At 37.5% G+C, this 19,504-nt stretch overlaps 1 protein-coding gene, 1 long non-coding RNA gene and 1 pseudogene across 2 annotated transcripts; 1 reads left to right on the top strand and 2 right to left on the bottom strand.

Annotated features, from left to right (window-relative positions):
- Positions 1-871: 871 nt before the first annotated feature.
- On the bottom strand, positions 872-16,219 carry LOC100390435 (uncharacterized). The gene is made up of 5 exons (XR_013525368.1): positions 15,850-16,219; positions 6,830-7,023; positions 2,837-3,058; positions 2,052-2,214; positions 872-1,399 (listed from the first exon to the last, which is right to left on the bottom strand). It is a non-coding gene; the product is annotated as an uncharacterized LOC100390435 (long non-coding RNA).
- On the top strand, positions 16,000-18,061 carry LOC144578891 (uncharacterized). The gene is made up of 2 exons (XM_078347001.1): positions 16,000-16,843; positions 17,323-18,061. Exon 1 carries the CDS (start codon positions 16,015-16,017, stop codon positions 16,456-16,458), a length of 444 nt encoding a protein of 147 aa, XP_078203127.1. The 5' UTR covers positions 16,000-16,014; the 3' UTR covers positions 16,459-16,843; positions 17,323-18,061.
- The window catches only part of LOC128928086 (cAMP-dependent protein kinase catalytic subunit gamma-like), a 51,808-nt pseudogene continuing 49,559 nt past the window's right edge, over positions 17,256-19,504 (bottom strand).

Below are 19,504 nucleotides of genomic sequence, written 5' to 3' on the forward strand. Positions count from 1 at the left end.
TGACCAAATCAGTACTCAAGTGAAATATTACAGTTTAAAATATGTACTTTGGAAAAAATTAATACTATAAAATGAATAATAGCAGAAATTTTGTTTAAAAACAGAAATAAAATTTAGTCTCCTTTCCTAAATACACAAGAATTAAACATGAAGTGGTAAAAATCAATATGAAATTCACCAATAATGACCCATAAAGATGGTAAGCGAAATCTTCAATTACATGTTATTTCATTGGTATTACCTTCTGCTGAATACTGTTCCAAACCCTATCATGTATTGTTTCACTTAATCCTCAAAATATCCCTATGAGGGAGATGTTTTATCCACGCTGAGGCACAGAGAACCTAAACCATTCACTATCAGAATTAGTCTTACCCAAATAAATGTGTAAATATTTTACAATAAGGAAGCTTTTATTCCAGTAGAGATTAATTATATTTTAACTCACTGAAGTTCACTAAAAAAAAACAAGATAAAAAATACAGAAACTTACCTGATCATTATATGATTATTTCCTGTTATTATTTATAAGTGATTAAATAATAGTGTATCTAGTAAATATTGCAGATAAATTTGGTTGCCAAGAGTAAAACAAAGTTAAATCTTAACTTCAGAGTATTTATCAAAGTTAATTCTTGGTATAACATGATAAAAATAAAATTTTCTAAGTGCTTTATAAAAATAAAGCACTTCCAGGTGCAGAGAATATTTTTAAGCATAAAAGGAATAATTTATTATAATCCCATAATTTATAAGAAAAATGGGAACAGATTTATAGATATAAATGTTAAATATAATATATTTAGATACATGTTTAAAATTGTTAAATTCAGACTGTGAAAATATTGAAAGAAAAGTTGGTGAACAAAGGGTTTACAATTTACAGCATATATGAAAACTTTATCACACAGATAATAAGGCAAAAAGAAAGACGGGGAAAAAAGAGGAAGGATGGAAAGAAGAAAGAAAGAAAAGAAGAAAAATTAACAAAATAAGGAAAAAAGAAACACAAAATATTAAGTGGCGATCAGAAATCAGACAATTTAAATGGTCCATAATCTAAGAAAACATATGTACCTAATTAGTAACCCATGGCATGTAGGTTCAAATAAATGTAAATGATTATTTTTAGCTGACATTTGGGTTGTGGATTGGGAGCAGAGAAAATGGAAAAATACAATAAAAAAGAGAAAACGATGTCACTTGAATATTGCCAGTGAAAGTAACTATCGTTTTCTAAACTACCTTGGCTCACCGTTATAAAAATTATAAATTCTTAGTACCTTTGTTTCATAAATTCCACTTTGGGAGTCTATTTCAAAGAAACGAAAGCACCAGTACATGAATATGCACTCCATGGGAGGTCTGGAAATGCTGTCTGAGTTAGCAGGCTTGGCTCCTGTTGTTGGACAGGGTGTGAAAGGTTAATCCACTAAACGCATATCAGTTTTTGTCCAAAATTCCTATAATTGCACACTGAATAGCTGTAACAAACTGTGCAGATACCATTAGAATTTAATTAACTATATGCAAACTATCTCTGAGAATCTTAAAATTTTCTAAAAACCCATGTATGGAAAATAACAGATTATCAATTTTAACCTAAGGCACTATCAAAGCACATTAAGTAATTTCGAGTGGATGCGGATTGTGATCAAAATATTACTCTACAGAATCATTCTGAAACTTCAGGAAGGATATTGACTTCAACAACGAATCAGATGATTCTTTGTTCCTCCCCATGAAATACAAAAAGCTGTGTTTGTTGATGAGGTGAAATCGGGCTTATAACACCATGCTACAGTTTGGACTGCTTCGTTTTGTAATTGTGTTTTTTAGTCACCTTCCTTATCTGTCATAACAGCTATATTGCCCTTTAGCTACAATTCCCAATTGATAATCTTAAGTGTGCCAAATTATCTTGATGGCTCTTTTTGGTAAGTGTTTTAAGACGTATTTATAAATAATAGTTAAAAATTACTGGACACTTTTCATGGCTTGGGATAGTTGTGAACACTTTACGTATACTAATTTTAATTCTCTCAACAAACCTTTTAAATATTGCCATAGCATCATGTTTTAAGGAACAGAATAAACACACCACAGACAACTTCGGCCAGGTCATTCAGCTGCAAAGTGTTACAGTGGGATTTGAGTCTAGGCAATTTGCTCCCAGAACCCAAATACTTGACCTCTATTTTCATCTTTAGATACCTGTCAACACATAATTTAAAACTCATTACAATATATAATGCTATACATATCACTTAGAAATGTGAATTAATTATTCAAAGATATTGCCTGCTATCAAGGTTCTCAGTGCTGTTGATATTTCATGGTTTGTGTTGCTGCAGAAAAGAATTTGTAATCATATAATTCAAGTCCTATTTCTACCACCTAAGACTTGAGTGATGTTAAGCAAGATGCAAAAAAATCATGTTTTACTTTTTTACCCAAAGGTAAATGAAAAATATCTACACTATAGAATTCTTGTGAGGAGTAAATGAATAGACAAGAAATGCTTTCCAGAAAATATCACCACATAGAGATTTAAAGTAAAGTTATGAACATAATAGTTTTCATATACAATAATTATTGGGCATTTAGTATGGATTGGGAAGTTATCCTGTGGTTAGTATGTTTCATTGTTGTAATACATTTTTTTTTTTGACAATCAGTTTGAGCTTATAAGGTTGCTCAGGTTAGCCTTGAACTCATGACCTCGCCTTCGCAAGCGCCACGACCTCCGGCGGGAGCCACTTTGGACCCCTGTTGTAATACATTTATCATACCTAATGAACCAAAATTGAATATTATTATTAATTAACATCCATACTTGATTCAGGTTTCCTTGGATTTTACATAATGTACTTTTTCAGTTTCTGTATCCCATACAGGATACCACATCACGTTTAGTTGCCATGTATCTTGACTGTAATAATTTCTTAAACCTTCTTTATTTCTGAAGAACTTGACGGTTTGAGGAGTAGTAGTCAGGTGTTTTGTAGAATGCACCTCAATTAGAATTTGCTGACTTTGTCTCACAATCAGCCTGAGGCTAAGGAATTTGGGGAAGAAGACCAGAAGTAAAGAAGTAAAGTGTCACTCTCTTCACATTAAACCAAGAGTACATACACGCTGTCAACATGACTTAGCACTGTGGATGTTAAATCTGATCACCTGAGTGAGGCAGTATTTGTCAGGTGTGTCTACTATAAAATTACCCCATTTTCTGTCTTTCCATGTTATACTCTTAGAAAGGATGTCATCAGGTATAGCCCACACTTAAGAAGTGAAAATTTGTTTTCCATATTCCTAAGGGTAGAGTATCTAGACAAATTATTTGGAATTATTCTTTATAAACTATTTGTTTATTTTTTCTAACTTATATATTTATTTCATTATTGATTTATATAGGTATGAACTCGTGACTTTGTCATCAATACTACTTTATTTATTTCTTCTCAAAATTCTCCTGCTTTAGCCATTGGGAGACCTTCCAGGTGGCTCCTTTACTCTTTTGACATTCTTCAATCATTCGTCAGCCATAATGTTAAGCAATTTATCCATTTTCATTAAAAGATTAAGTATAACACTGTCATTCCATCGCTTGAACCTGGGAGGAGGAGGTTGCAGTGAGCTGAGACTGCGCCACTGTGCTCCAGCCTGGCGACAGAGCAAGACTCTGTCTCAAAAAATAACCAAAAAACAAACAACAACAACAACAAAAACTGTCATTCCTTGTTGGTGATAGTGGATTGTTTTGTTTTTCTCATTTTTTTTTCATTTTTAAAAGAACTTAACATTTTGTTTGTAGTCCAATAAATGGATTGTCAAATTATGTGCCAATACATGTATATATCTCTTCTAACATACACTTTGAATATAAAAACAATTATTTAAATTTAATGTTTGTAAAAATTTTCTGTGTAAAATTTCTGAATGATTTGAAAACAGCAAACAAAATATCTCAATTGAAAATATATACATGTGTTGTAGATACCAAACTACACACATACAATTTGTAATCATGTATCTTAAAGTTTTAACACTTACTCTAAAATCAGTTACCCAATTGGAAGTAAAACACTGCTCAGCAAATGCAAAAGAACTTGGACGATAGTGCAATCAAAAAAAGAAATCAAGACTAAGAAATTAGCTCAAAACCATACAATTACATGGAAATTGAATAACCTGTTACTGAATGACTTTTGGGTAAATAATGAAATTAAGACAGAAATCAAGTTTTTTGAAACAAAGGAGAACAAAGATAGAGTATACCAGAATCTTTGGGAAATCACTAAGGCAGTGTTAACAGGGAAGTTTATAGCATTAAATAGCAAAAATAGCATTAAATGCCCACATCAAAAAGTTAGAAAGATCTCAAGGTAACAACCCAACTCACAATTAAAAGAACTAAAGAACCAGAGCAAACAAACCCCAAAGCTAGCAGAAAACAAGAAATAACCAATATCAGAGCTGAACTTAAGGAGAAGAGACACAAAAAGCCATTTAAAAGACCAATGAATACAGGAGTTGGTATTTTGAGTAAATTAATAAAATAGATAGACCACTAGCTACATCAATAAAGAAGAAAAGAGAGAAGATTGAAATACACATAATGAGTAATCATGAGAGATATTACCATTGACCCCACGGAAATACAGCTATAAAGAATATTATGAATACTTCGATGCACATAAACTAGAAATTCTAGAAGAAATGGATAAATTCCTGGACACATACACCCTCCCAAGACTGAACCAGGAAGAAACTGAATCTCTGAAGAGACTAGCAGTGAGTTCTGCGACTGAGGCAGTAATAAATATCCCTCCAACCAAAATAAGCCCATGACCAGTTAGATTCATGGCTGAATTCTACCGGAGGTACAAATAAGAGCCGGTACCAAAACACTGAGGAGGAGAGACTCCTGCCTAACGCATTCTATGGGGCCAGCCTCATTCTGATACCAAAACCTGACATAGGTACAACAAAAAAAGGCAATGTCAGGCCAATATCTCTGGTAAACATTGAAGCAAAAATCCTCAACAAAACACGGACAAATTGAATCCATTAGCACATCAAAAAGCTTATCCAACACAATCAAGTAGGCTTCATTCCCTGAATGCAAGTTTGGTTCAACATTGATTTTCGGGGCATATCAATAAATCTGATTCATCACATAAACAGAACTAAAGACAAAGACCACAGATGCAGAAAAGACTTTTGATAAAATTTAACAAACCTTCATGTTAAAAACTCTCAAACTAGGCTTTGAAGGAATATACATCAAAATAATAAGGTCCACCTTTGACAAACCCACAGTGAACATTACAGGCAAAAGCTGGAAGCATTGCCCTTGAAAACCAGTACATGATTAGGATGCCTTCTCTCATGATTCCTATTCAACATAGTATTAAAAATTCTAGCCCAGACAATCTGGCAAGTGAAAGAAATAAAGTTCATTCACATAAGAAGAGAGGAAGTCAAACTATCCATATTTGCAAATGACATGATACCTAGAAAGCCTCATAATCTTAGTCCCAAAGCTTCTTAGGCTCATAAACAACTTCAGCAAAGTCTCGGGATACAAAATCAATGTGCAAAAATCACTAGCATGTCTATATATCAACAATAGTCAACCCAAGAGCCAAATCAGGAATGAACCCCCATTCACAATTGGCACAAAAAGAATAACATACCTAGGAATACCGCTAACTATGGAGGCGAAAAGCCTCTACAAAGAGAACTACAAACCACTGCTCAAAGAAATCAGAGATGACACAAGGAAATGGAAAAGCATTACATGCTCATGGATAGGAAGAATCAGTACTGTGAAAAAGGCCGTAATGCCTAAAGAGATTTATACATTCAATGCTGTTATCATTAAACTACCATTTACATTGTTCACAGAACTAGAAAAAAAATTTTTAATTCAAATGTAATTAAAAGCCCAAATAGCCAAGGCAATCCTAAGCAAAAAAACAAAGCTGAAGGCATCAAACTACCTGACTTCAAACTATACTACAGGGCGGCAGTAACCAAAACAGCATAGTACTGGAACAAGAACGGACCCATAGAACAATGGAAAGGAATAGAGAACCCAGAAATAAAACTGAACACCTACAACTATCTGATCTTTGACAAACTTGACAAAAACAACCAATAGGGAAAGGATTTCCTATTCAAAAAATGGTGCTGGCATAACTGGCTAGTCATATGCAGAAGATTAAAACAGGACTCCTTCCTTACACCATATACAAAAATTAACTCAAGATGGATTAAAAACTTAAATGTAAAACCCCAAAGTACAAAAACTCTGGAAGATAACCTAGGCAATACCATTTAGGATACAGCAATAGACAAAGATTTCCTAGCATATTTCTTCTAAGTCATTTTGATTGAAATGAAAATGAAGCTTTTAGGGTAAGTGAAAACAAGAAAAGTATGAGGAAAAAAAGTAAAATTTATCTGTACTAAAATGAAATCCCAAATGCCTCAATTTTAACTCAGTAATGACTTATCCAAAGTGAAAACTACTTCAAATACCTTTAAAATAGTGTACTAGTACAGACATATTTTTTAATAAGAAGACAGGCAAGGAAGCACTTTGTGGGAATTATTTAAATGATACATATGCTTCTGATGCATTTAAGAATAAATATTCATCTCCCCAAAAAAAGAATATCATGCATAACTATCTTCCTATCCATGATATAATTATGTAAACTGTGAATTACAAGTTAAGCAACCTTATTTTAATCATTTTAATTGTATTTGATTTTTATATTTACAATTTAATATTGACCTATTTTATAAAGTTACTTACATGTAAAATTTATTTGCCCAGATATTTAATGTTCTACCACTACAGCAGTAGCTATTAGTTTCTTGGGGTAATTCCGTGGTTGATTCATTTTACTTTTGCAGCTGAAAAAACCTCACGCTGAGCAGAGAGGCATCTAATTTGCTCATTGTCCCTGCTGAAGGCTTTTTTTCTCTATTAGCTCCGACTTTTATTACCTAAAAAAAAAAGTGGTAACATTTTACAGTTAATAACACAAAAGAAGAGAAAACCTGGAAATAATATATATGACTATGAAATTCATTTTAAACCCTGATTTTAAAAATTCATTCAGCTCTAGAATGGATAGATTTGCTTGATCAATTATTAACAATCTGTAGTGGGCAGAAAGCACTGAGCCTCTGGTATAGAAGGAATATTCAACATACTTATTAGCAGCAATGTTTAAAGAAGAAGGAAAATTAAACTTCAATGATATCTTCATGCTTTCAATTTTTATTACACAAAATATGCATCAATTTTTATTTCAGTCAAATTCAAGATTTGCAGCTATATTATTTATCATCATGTGAAACGTTGAGAAAGATGAATTCCTAACAGCTAAGGACATACCTCTATGAAATGCTTCCCTCACTTGCTATCTAAAATATGTTTCCTATTTCTACATCAATTACCATATCCGTATTATTTCTTCGCCTAAGTTTAATTGAGAGCAAACAGTGAAATAAAGGAATAGCAAAATCCAGATAAGTAGGAAAGGATTCCAGTCTACTGGCAAGGAATCAACACTGTCCGTCGATAATAATGTAATCATTTTTTCTTTCCGTGCATCTTATACATGAATGTTATTTAATCTAATCTTTTGAAAATGATTTCCCCTAAAGAGACCAAATTAATACTGCATAATTATGTAGAGTTCAAAGAGCCATTGAAAGTTGAAATAGAAAGGAGTTACGTGGTAGAGGAAAACAAGTAAATTAAATTTAACTTGCATTTTAATTTGTCATTAACTACTGGAAACACCTGGAGCAAATCAAATTAATGCTTTTGTGTCTGAATTATGTAATTTTAAAGTCTATGTAGCCTGTATGAAAGAGTTCTATTTTAGTTTTTTTATACTTATCAAATAATCTTTAGATATCCTACCCCATCAAATGTTTTTGATTTTATGTGTTATGTAAGTTGGATACTGTGAAAATAAGCCAGTGATCAAATTCCATACTTAATGATATAAGCATTCTATTCATTTTTAATAACATATTGTATAAACATACAGTCTGCATCAATCAGTATTTATGTCAGTAACTACATTTTAAAAACTCTTTACATATATCTTTATACCATTGAACAGGGATTTTTGAAGTATAAATTTCTAAAAAGAAGAAATGGTAGTTAAAATTATTTGTAATTCTGAATTTTAAATATATTATTAAAATATATTAGCAAAGGTTCTTACCAATTTGCATACAATCATTTAGAGTGAAAAGAAAGTTTTGTTATATGTTTTCATATTACTTATTTACCAATCTAACAGGGGTACATTTTTAAAATCATCTGCTTTTGGCCATGATATATTTGCTTGTAGAAGATTCATACCCCTCTGTAAACATCTTAAAAAGTAGAAAATAAAGATAAAAGTGCATTAAAAGTATCAAACAAAAAGTTATTTGAGTACATTAAAGAACTATTTAGTGAACAAGGACTTTAGGGATCAGAATCCTGAAGAAACCATGAGAGCAGAGAAAGCCATGACGCTTTCTGGAGGAAAGTAATCTCATTTGCAGCCCCCCACGATTTCTCAAATACCAGCTATACAGTACAAATGACAACTATCAAATTGTTGATGTCTCTTAAAAAATTACAAGGTAGGGTAATAAACCCGACCAAACAAGGGAAATCTACCAGAAAGAAAACAAAACAAAACAAAAAGCAAACTGACATTAGAAAAGGACCCATGGATATTTTGGTTTCGGCTCTGTTATCAGACAAGGTCTTAAAATACTAGTGCTGTTCATATACACCATGGAATATTATGCAGCAATCAAAAATGATAAGTTCGTATTCTTTGTAGGGACATGGATGAACCTGGAGAACATCATTCTCAGCAAACTGACACAAGAACAGAAAATGAAATACCACATGTTCTCACTCATCGGTGGGTGTTGAACAATGAGAACACATGGACACAGGGAGGGGAGCACTACACACTGGGGTCTGTTGAGGGGAAATAGGGGAGGGACAGCGGGGGGGTGGGGAGTTGGGGAGAGATAGCATGGGGAGAAATGCCAGATATAGGTGAAGGGGAGGAAGGCAGCAAATCACACTGCCATGTGTGTACCTATGCAACTATCTTGCATGTTCTTCACATGTACCCCAAAACCTAAAATGCAATAAAAAAATACTAGTGCTGTTATCTTCAATAGGAATGAGAAGACTAGTAAGGTGGAAGACAAGGTGAAGATGAAATCTCTAAAATAAGTATTCAAAACAATGATAAAAAAGAAAGAATAAAAAGCAAGGAATTTAAGTAGAAATGGAGAGAATTAATACAAATAAATAGCAATATTTGCAGAGTCAATGCCTGAGAATTTAAAAAATAGATATAGGCAACAAATCACATACGCAAAAGCTTTGCAAATATGAGCAGTGGGCATACAAATAAAGCTACATGAAAGTGTTTCACACTATGATTGCTGAAAAAACAAAAAGAAATACTTAAAAAGCAATGTAATATTAGAAAGCATATTTATGTATTTTTAAACCATAAAAACAGTAACAGTGACACCTGAATTTTTAAAGAATGGAAGCCAGAAGACAATGATGGACGTTTTAAAAGGATGAAAGAAAATGGCTGTTAAACTATAAATATATATCAGCGAATATATCCATAAAAATAAATACCTGGCCGGGCACGGTGGCTCAAGCCTGTAATCCCAGCACTTTGGGAGGCTGAAGTGGGTAAATCATGAGGTCAAGACATCGAGACCATCCTGGTCAACATGGTGAAACCCCATCTCTACTAAAAATACAAAAAGTAGCTGCGCGTGGTGGTGCGTGCCTGTAATCCCAGCTACTCAGGAAGCTGAGGCAGGAGAATTTCCTGAACCCAGGAGGCAGAGGTTTTGGTGAGCCGAGATTGCAGCATTGCCCTCCAGCCTGGGTAACAAGAGTGAAACTCCGTCTCAAAAATGATTAATTAATTAATTAATTAAAAATAAATCAATAAATTGGTGCTGTGTAAAATAAACACTATAATTTTTTCTTTTTACTTTTGTCACTTAAAAGTTTTTAACCATGTGCCTAAAACCTGATTTAAGAATTAACTTACCCATTGGATATTTATGCATTTAAGTGAATGGTACAAACACATTCACCCAAGTCCTATATCTTGTAAGCTACAGGCTTCACAATTTGGCATGAATAAAAATAAACAGTTTCTCTGCTTACTTTTAGAATTTATAAATAAGTCTTTGAATATGTTAAATAAAATTGCTGTTAAAATTACTGTGAATAATAGCAACTCATACTCCTAAGTCAGATGTATTTTTGTTAAATCTGTATGTCTTAATTATTTTGACATCTAGTGGTATTTTATGCAGTAGGCTAGAAAAAATTTTTAAATCAGTACTTTGTCCATTAATTTAGTCCTTTTTTTAAAGCCATAAAATTATTGACTTACTGTTAGGTAACTCAGTCTGACAAGTACAAAGAGACTGTAAACTATCGAACCTTGACAAATATCTAGGAAAAAATGCTGAATAAAGATGTCAAAAGGTTTCCTGAAAATGATTTTTCATTTATAGTCAGGGGAAACATACATTTTGTACTTTCCATTTTCTGTTTTTTTTTTTTCCAGGGATAAAATATTAAGTGTTAGCAGTGTAAACGCTATTCTTAGAGAGCTGGAGCTAAAATGACCCAAATGGTTTAGAGCTTCAAATACTTCAGGGTATGCTTAAAAGAGAATTGTTTGGAGTAGCTTTCTTCTCTGCTGTAAAACAGTATTATTATGTACTTGAAAAGTTATCCAAAATGACAAATAATTTTGAGAAGAAAAATTTCAATGGGATTAAAAAACTAAAAATAGCAAATAACTCCTCTACCATAAAATTAACATGAATGATTATATCGATTAGTACATTCACAATTTCATGTCTGAAATGAAGTCATGGGGCCCTCCAGCATAAGCACTGAGCTATAGACTGGTGATAGAATATTAATATCATTGACACATCTCTGGACTCATACAAATTACAGCATAATATGAGAAGCAGAAAAATAACTATGCAAACATGGAGCGAGTTTCTAACACTAAATTAGCCATAAGGAAGGATTAAGAATTTCAGGTAGAAGAAACTAGGTCAATCCTCAAGGCCTGGACATGTTAAGGACTTAGTTGTATAATCTGTGTGGAAAATAGAGGATGAACAGTGAGAAAGGACCAGAGCTGGTGAAAAGGTAGTCCTGAAGGCCCTAGTATTTCATGCAACAAAACTTGGGTTTTTTTTTTTTTTTTTTTTTTTCTTCAGAATAACAGGAAACTACTGAAGAGTTTAACCATTGCTAGCTTTTGATGATTTTATATTTCAGGCAGGTACCATAGTAGCATTTGAGGGACAGATTAAAACCTGGCAGGGCAAAGGGACAAGGAAATCTGCTTGGCTGAAACTAGAATTAGAACATATGATAGTAGATAGATTTAATGGGGATGGAGAGAGGAGAATGAATATGGGAAACTTAAAAGAATGGTGGTGATTTTATAATTAATTTCATTATTTTGTTAATGCAAACTGACTCTGCAGTGAAAACTGTTGAGAATAGAGGCTGATCTGTCTTTGTTCCTTATGTATCCCATAACCCTAGAAGAGTGCTGAGTTCATAACTAATCAATGAGTCTATTTTTTAAGCTGGTGACATTCATACTTTTCAAAATAATTTCCATTTTATTTGAGATTTGAGGAGTATATGTGCAGATTTGTTCCATTACTGCATTGCACGATGCTGAGATTTGGAATACCAATGGCCCTGTCCCCCAGGTAGTGAGCGCGGTACCCAAAAGTTAGTTTTTCAACCCTGGACCCCTTCCCTTTTTCCCCCTCTCACAGTCTCCAGTGTTTGAATGATTGATAGTTATATTGAACTTATAATGTGTACTAACAAATAAACTAATTTATTAAGACAAATTAACATTAATCATCTTCATACTCTTTTAATAAAAAGGCTTGATTGTATCATTTAGGGTGGACTTGAAATTTTTAGTTAAATTTTTCAGCTATGAATTTTGAGGAAATTCATTAGTCTGTGTTCTCAATAAAAATATACCATGTATTATCCATTCAAGTCTATGCATTAGAAGAATTCTATGATACAATATGAGTATTTAATCTGGGCTTGAAAAAGCAGACACTTATTGTTCACATTCTTGAAATTCTAATTAATACTCATGATTTTATTAAAAATACTGTAAAATATCTACTCTAGGAAAAATTATGTTACTATTTTTCAGTAACAATTTAGTGAAAATATTTATTACTTAGTTTGTATTAAACTCTAATCTTACACCTCAGATTTTCAGGGCATATTAGCAATGCTATAGCCACAGTGATTGCTGTTAAATGAAATGGATGATATTGAAACATCTTAGTTCACCAATGACCACTATTAGCATTGGCAATGAAACTCACATGTATAATGTATCTTCTTCTGTCATAGACACTGGCCTGTATTCACATCTTACCATGTGAAATGGAAAAATAATGATAACATTTCTTAAAGCCAAGCAACAATAACCTTTTGTTAGGGAGCTGAAGCCCTAGATATCAAAGTCCAAAATCTCAAGTTATATTAGAAATCTATGAATAAGGTATTCTTTAGAAAAATATCTTTTCTTGTGCCTCATCTCCTTTTATTTTAAATCTGGTTTATCAAAACATGTTGGATGAATGTTAAATGAAGAAATTATACCTGTGCTGTCAAACATACTGAATTTGAATGTTTAACATTATTGCTAACTTTTAGTTTTATTAGCTGTTAAATTAATCTATATATGTATATACACACATACATATTAGTACATTCAAGCAAACCTCAGAGATACTGTGCATTTAGTTCCAGAAAACCACAGTGAAGCAAGGATTACAAAAAAAGTGAGACTCATGTTTGTAAATTTCTTATTATATCTAATAGTTACATTTGCACTATACTGTACTTTATTATATATAAAAATGTGCAAGAGAATTATGTTTAAAACCAAAGTACATACCTTAATTTAAAAATACTTTATTACCACAAATTCCCAGATCCTTGAAGCATCCAACAAGTCATAGTCTTTCTGCTGGTGGAGGGTCTCTGTTGATGGCTTTGACTAATCAGGGTCAGATTGATGAAAGTATTGGTGGCTGTGGAAAATCCTTAAAATACGGCAACAGGTTTGATACTCAGAATGATTCTCTCTTCCAGGAAAGATTTCTAGGTAGTAATGCAATGGTGTCTGATAGCATTTTACCCACTATATAGAACTTTTTTCAAAATTGTGAGTCAATCCCTCAGACTCTGCTGCTGCTTTATCAACTAAGTTTTTGCAATATTGTAAATTCATTTGTCATTTCAATGATGTTCACAGATTCTTCACCAGGAATAGAGTCCACTTTTAGATTTTTCTTTTTTTCTCTATCTCTCATCAATAGAAACAACTCCTCATTCATCCAAATTTTATCATCAGATTTCAGAAATTTAGTCACACTCCTAATTCTAATTATTTTGCTGTTTCCACCACATCTTCAGTTACTTCCTCCACTGAAGTCTTGAACTCCTCAAATTCATCCATGAGATTTGGAATCAATTTCTTTTCTTTCTTTCTTTCTTTTTTTATGAGCAAGTAGCATAACTTCTCTACCTTTTTTTTTTTTTTTTTTTTTTTTTTGAGAAACCTAGTGATTTAACAAGTGTCCCTCCCAAGTAACATCAGGACAGGTGATTAGAAAGAAGGTTGAGGTTTTATTGATGATCATCCATATAGATTGCAGACAGGAAATAGGCTAGAACTTTGTAGACTTAGAGAGTTCACTTCAGATGCCCAGAGACTTGGCAGTCACAGGGCTGCGGGGAACCATGCCTGTTACCCTGCTCAGAACAGTTCAGTAGCATCCTGGGCAAATATTGCCACAGGATAGATTCCCTGGGAAGTAGACTCTGAGATGCAGATTAGCATCTTTATTAGAACTTTATTAGAGAGTGTTCTTAGAGCACCTGAGGAAGAGAAGGAAGCAAAACAGGGCAGAGGGAGAAGTTGGGATATTCCCAATAGAGGCCTCTGCTTACCCTGTGAGAGGTTCTGAAGCTGGAATAATCCTTTAGAGCTATCTAAATAATTAGGCTGGGTGTGGTGGCTCATGCCTGTAATTTCAGCACTTTGGAAGGCTGAGGCAGGAGGATTGCCTAAGCCCAGGAATTCAAGACCAGCCTGGGCAACAGGATGAGATCCCATGATGTAGTTTGGATGTGTCCCTACCCAGATCTCATCTTGAATTGTAGCTCCCATAATTCCCATGTGTCATGGAAAGGAGTCGGTGGGAGGTAATTGAATGATGGGGGTAGGTCTTTCCTGTGCTGTTCTCATCAAAGTAAGTCTCACAAGATCTGCTGGTTTTATAAAGGGCAGTTCCCGTGCAGGCACTCTCTCTTGCCTGAAGTAAGGTTTGTCAGTAGAGGGACCACAGGGACACTATCAGAAGAAGGGGCATTTCTTTGGGGTTCTTGTACTTTTCTTCCTGCTCCTATGGAACAGTGGCCGCTGGGCAGCTCCCTGTGGAGACGTGCTGGTGCACACCTCCTGGCGAGTTTGGCTGGCACCCCAGCACGTGCTTCCAGAGAGTTTCACCAGCATTCTAGTGGGAATGAAGCACCTCAGTGAAATTCTTCACCATCCAGTGGGCCACGGCCATATCTCAAATGCAGTCTGAAGCTCATCGTGAGAGGCTGTCCTCTTTCAAGTGGGTTCCTTCCTTGAGTACCCTCCTCAGCCTTGACGATAGTAGCTGCTCCCTACATCTGCTATTCCAATGTTCTTTAGAGAGCGCTTTACCCCACTTACTAGTTCATCTCTTTTACTAGGACACAGGCACACGAATGTTCATTGCAGCACTGTTTACAATAGCAAAGACCTGGAATCAACCCAAATGCCCATTGATGACAGACTGGATTGGGAAAATGTGGCACATATACACCATGGAATATTATGCAGCAATCAGAAATGATGAGTTTGTGTCGTTTGTAGGGACATGGATGAATCTGGAGAACATCATTCTCAGCAAACTGACACAAGAACAGAAAATGAAACACCGCATATTCTCACTCATAGGCGGGTGATGAAAAAACGAGAACACATGGACCCAGGGAGGGGAGTATTAAACACTGGGGTCTATTGGGGGGAAAAGGGAAGGGCCAGTGGGAGGGGGAGGTGGGGAGGGATAGCCTGGGGAGAAATGCCAAATGTGGGTGAAGGGAAGAAAGGAAGCAAAACACACTGCCATGTGTGTACCTGTGCAACTGTCTTGCATGTTCTGCACATGTACCCCAAAACCTAAAATGCAAGAGAAAATTTTAAAAAAAAACAATTCTTTCCATTAAAATGTTCCCCCTGTTCAAAGGATTGGTGTGATTTCTGTCTCCTGACTGGACCCTGACTAATGTCATCATAGACAATAAATGGTTAATGGATGGGCTGGGCACGGTGGCTCACACCTGTAATCCCAGCACTTTGGAAGGCTGAGGAGGGCGGATCACTTGAGGTCAGGAGTTTGAGACCAGCCTGAGCAATCTGGCAAAACCCTGTTTCTACTAAAAATATAAAAGTCAGCGGGGTGTGGTGGTGTTCGCCTGTAGTCCTAGCTACTCAGGAGGCTGAGGCAGGAGAATCACTGAACCGGGAAGCGGAGGTTGCAGTGAGCTGAGATTGTGCCACTGCCCTCCAGCCTGGGTGACAGAGTGAAGTTTTTGGGAGTTATACGTTTTTAAGCAGTCTGTAAAACCAATCTCTTTTTCACCTCAATTAAATATGTTAGATTCCAGTGGCACCGAAGATACGGAAACACATTTCCCTCTCATTTGCTCTCTCTGAATAACCATCATATGGATTTACTACTTTGTCCTGTATTAGCAGAAACAATCCAGCCAGTCTTTTTTAGTTTTTTATGAAGACTAACGGCCCGATGGCCAGTAACTGTTCCACCCGTCGTCGTTCGCAACTTTGCTCACCTCCCAGGCCTGTTAAGGCCTTTGTCCGTTGGGGGCAGAGTTGGTCTCGCCCAATGGGGACAGAGTGGTCACTGGAGACCCGGATCTGCACGGCTCCGTGGCCTAAAGAGGCAGCCGAACCTCCCTGCGTCCTTAGGCCGCCTTCCCAAGCCCTCTACCACCTAACGGCCTCCGCTGCGCAGCATTCGAGCGGCCGCCGTGTTGTGTTTCCTGGTCCTCCCAAAGGCGTTGCATCCCGGCAGCTCAGCTGGGGCTCTGTCGAGGCCGGGCACGCTTGGGCTGGGAGACCCAGTGGCCAGCAGGGTCCAGGCTGGGGTGCTGGCTGGGAGAAGCCACCGCCGCCATCAATCACCAAAGGGGCGTGGGGTACAGAGGTTCACCACGGCTTCAAGGCCTGATCCTGGCCAGGCCAACGCGCAGCCACAGCGGAGGCCTCCAGTGTCTGAAGGGCAGAGGGCGCGGCCTGTCCTGGGGCCCCCCAGCTCACCGGCCAGCCCAGGGCTGGAGGGCCTGGAGGGCCCAGTGGGACCTCTCGGCGCTCTGCGTCTCTCTGCGCTCTCTGCCGGACAGGAACTCTGTTTTTTTAATTTTTAATTTTAGCAAGCAGCCCACTGAACATGGCACTAAACCTCTCTCCTTCCCAGGCAGGATTACTCTGAAACGCAGGTGCGCTTTTCATTCATCCTCTCTTAGCAAGTGGTGGCTGTTCGGTGCTGGAATTAAGTTTGAATCCCTCTTTCATACACCAGCAAGACCTGGCCTGAATAGAGCTGAGAAACACAGGTAAAAGTGGGCTGGGGCAAGGGGGACTCTGTGGGAGGAGGATGTGAGAAGCACAGAGGGCCCAGGAAGGCATAGCGGGTGAGGGAGCAGCTGGTGTTTCTGTCCCTCTAAATATCTGGGCTTCCTGCTACCCCAACCCTGGAGGGTGGGGTGGGGGGTGAAACTGGAGGGTGGGGTGGGGGGTGAAACTAGAGGCAAGGGACTCTGGGGCCCTCTGGCTGTTCAGCCCAACCCTGCCACCCACCCACCAAATGAAAGAAAGAAAAGAAAGAAAGAAAGAAAGAAAGAAAGAAAGAAAGAAAGAAGGAAGGAAGGAAGGAAGGAAGGAAGGAAGGAAGGAAGGAAGGAAGGAAGGAAGGAGGCAGGGAGGGAGGGAGGGAGGGAGGGAGGGAGGGAGGGACACAGCACACCCCTAAAACTCAGAAAACTCGTTGGCACACTTCTCGTTGATGGAGATCTGGATCTCTTCCTCCTCCTAGTTGTCAAAGTTACTGGCATCCCGAGGGCCTGCAAACTTCGGGATGAAGAAAGCTTCCACCACCTTCTTCTCAAAGATGGCGATCCAATTGGTTTTGGCGAAACATTTGTGGTCCTGATGTCACCGACCCCATTCCGGAGGTTCCCGAAGTGCTTGATGAGGTCCACCTGCAGCAGGCTCCACAGCAGGTCCTTGAGGTCAGAGCTGACATGGGAGGGGAACCGCACCTTCCCAGAGACGATCTCATATCTGAATCCGCTGGTCGTCATAGAAGGGTGGGCAACCCATAGCCATCTCGTAGGTGAGCACCCCCAGGGCCCACCAGTCCACGGCCTTGTAGCCTTTGCTCAGGATGATCTCGGGGGGCCAGGTACTCGGGGGTCCCGCACAGGGTCCAAGTGCGGCCCCTCACGTGCTTGGCGAAACCGAAGTCAGTCACCTGCAGGTAGCCCTGCTGGTCGATAAGGAGGTTCTTGGGCTTCAGGTCGTGGTGGATGATGTCGAGCTAGTGCCAGGTACTGGAAGGCCAGGGCGATCTGGGCAGCATAGAAACAGGCATGGGGCTCTCTGAACCTTCCGACGCGCCTTAGGTGGGAGAACATATCCCCACCCGGCAGGTACTCCATCACCAGGTACTGGAAGGCCAGGGCGATCTGGTCAGCATAGAAACAGGCATGGGGCTCTCTGAACCTTCCGACGCGCCTTAGGTGGGAGAACATATCCCCACCCGGCAGGTACTCCATCACCAGGTACAGTCTGGAGTTGTCCCTGAAGGAGAACCGGAGCTTGACGAGAAAGAGAAGTCTGTCTCCTGCAGGATGTGCTTCTCGTTCAGGACATGCTCGACCTGCTTCAGCTTCACCACCTACTGCTTATTATTATCTTCATGGTATTGTGGCCGCAGTTCTCCTGGTGCCTCACCAGCACCACCCACCCGAAGAAGCTGGTGCCCAGCGTCTTCAGCAGTTCAAACTGATCTGGGCTGGCGGTGTTCTGAATGGGGTGTTCCCAGCTATAGAAAAAATCTTCTTTCCCTCTTGTGTAGCAGTTTTTTTCTCTCTCTCTCTCTCTTTTTTTTTTTGAAAGAAAGAAAGGAAATAAGAAAGAAAAGAGAAAGAGAGAGAGAGAACCGGAGTCTTGCTCTATTGCCCAGGCTGGAATGCAGTCTAAAAATTGGTATTCAAAACCTCTTTTATGCCTGTAATTGTGGTTAACAATGGAGACAAGAAGGAGTAAGGGAGGAAGATAACAAACAGGCAGCCAACCAATATTTCATTTAAACCTGTGAAATACCATATATTTGCTGAGGAGTGATTTACTTCCACTTATGTGGTCACTTATAGAGTAGGTGTGATGTGGTGCTGAGAAGAATGTATATTCTGTGGATTTGGGGTGGTGAGTTCTGTAAATGTCTATCAGGTTTGCTTGTTCCAGGTCTGAGTTCAAGTCCTGGATATCCTTGTTAATTTTCTGTCTCATTGATCTGTCTAATATTGCCAATGAGGTGTTAAAGTCTCCCACTATTATTGTGTGTGAGTCTAAGTCTCTTTGTAAGTCATTAAGAACCTGCCTTATGTATCTGGGTGCTCCTGTATTGGGTGCATATATATTTAGGATCATTAGCTCTTCTTGTTGTGTTGATCCTTCTACCATTATGTAATTTCCTTCTTTGTCTCTTTTGATCTTTGTTGCTTTAAAGTCTATTTTATCAAAGATGAGAATTGCAGCTCCTGCTTTTTTTTTTTTTACTCTCCATTTGGTTGGTAAATCTTCCTCCATCCCTTTATTTTGAGCCTTTGTGTATCCTTGCATGTGAGATGGGTCTGGATACAGCACACTGATGGGCTTTGGCTTTTTATCCAATTGGCTTGTCCATGTCTTTTGACTGGGGCACTTAGTCAATTTAAATTTAGGGTTAATATTGATATGTGTGAATTTAATACTGCCATTTAATGCTAGCTGGCTGTTTTGCCCGTTAGTTGATGCAGATTCATTATGTTGATGCTCTTTACCTTTTGGTATGTTTTTAGAATGGCTGATACTTGTTGTTCCTTTCTATGTGTAATGCTTCTTTCAGAAGCTCTTGTAAAGCAGGCCTGATGGTGATGAAATCTCTGAGTACTTGCATGTTCACAAAAGATTTTATTTTTCCTTCGCTTATGAAGCTTAGTTTGGCTGGATAT

This window comes from Callithrix jacchus, chromosome 13 (genome assembly GCF_049354715.1).
Source record: "Callithrix jacchus isolate 240 chromosome 13, calJac240_pri, whole genome shotgun sequence".
Taxonomy (NCBI): domain Eukaryota; kingdom Metazoa; phylum Chordata; class Mammalia; order Primates; family Cebidae; genus Callithrix; species Callithrix jacchus.

What these genes read in the sequence shown, in the direction of transcription:
- LOC144578891 (XM_078347001.1), top strand. Translation starts at nt 16,015, where the DNA reads ATGGCCAGTAACTGTTCCACCCGTCGTCGTTCGCAACTTTGCTCACCT.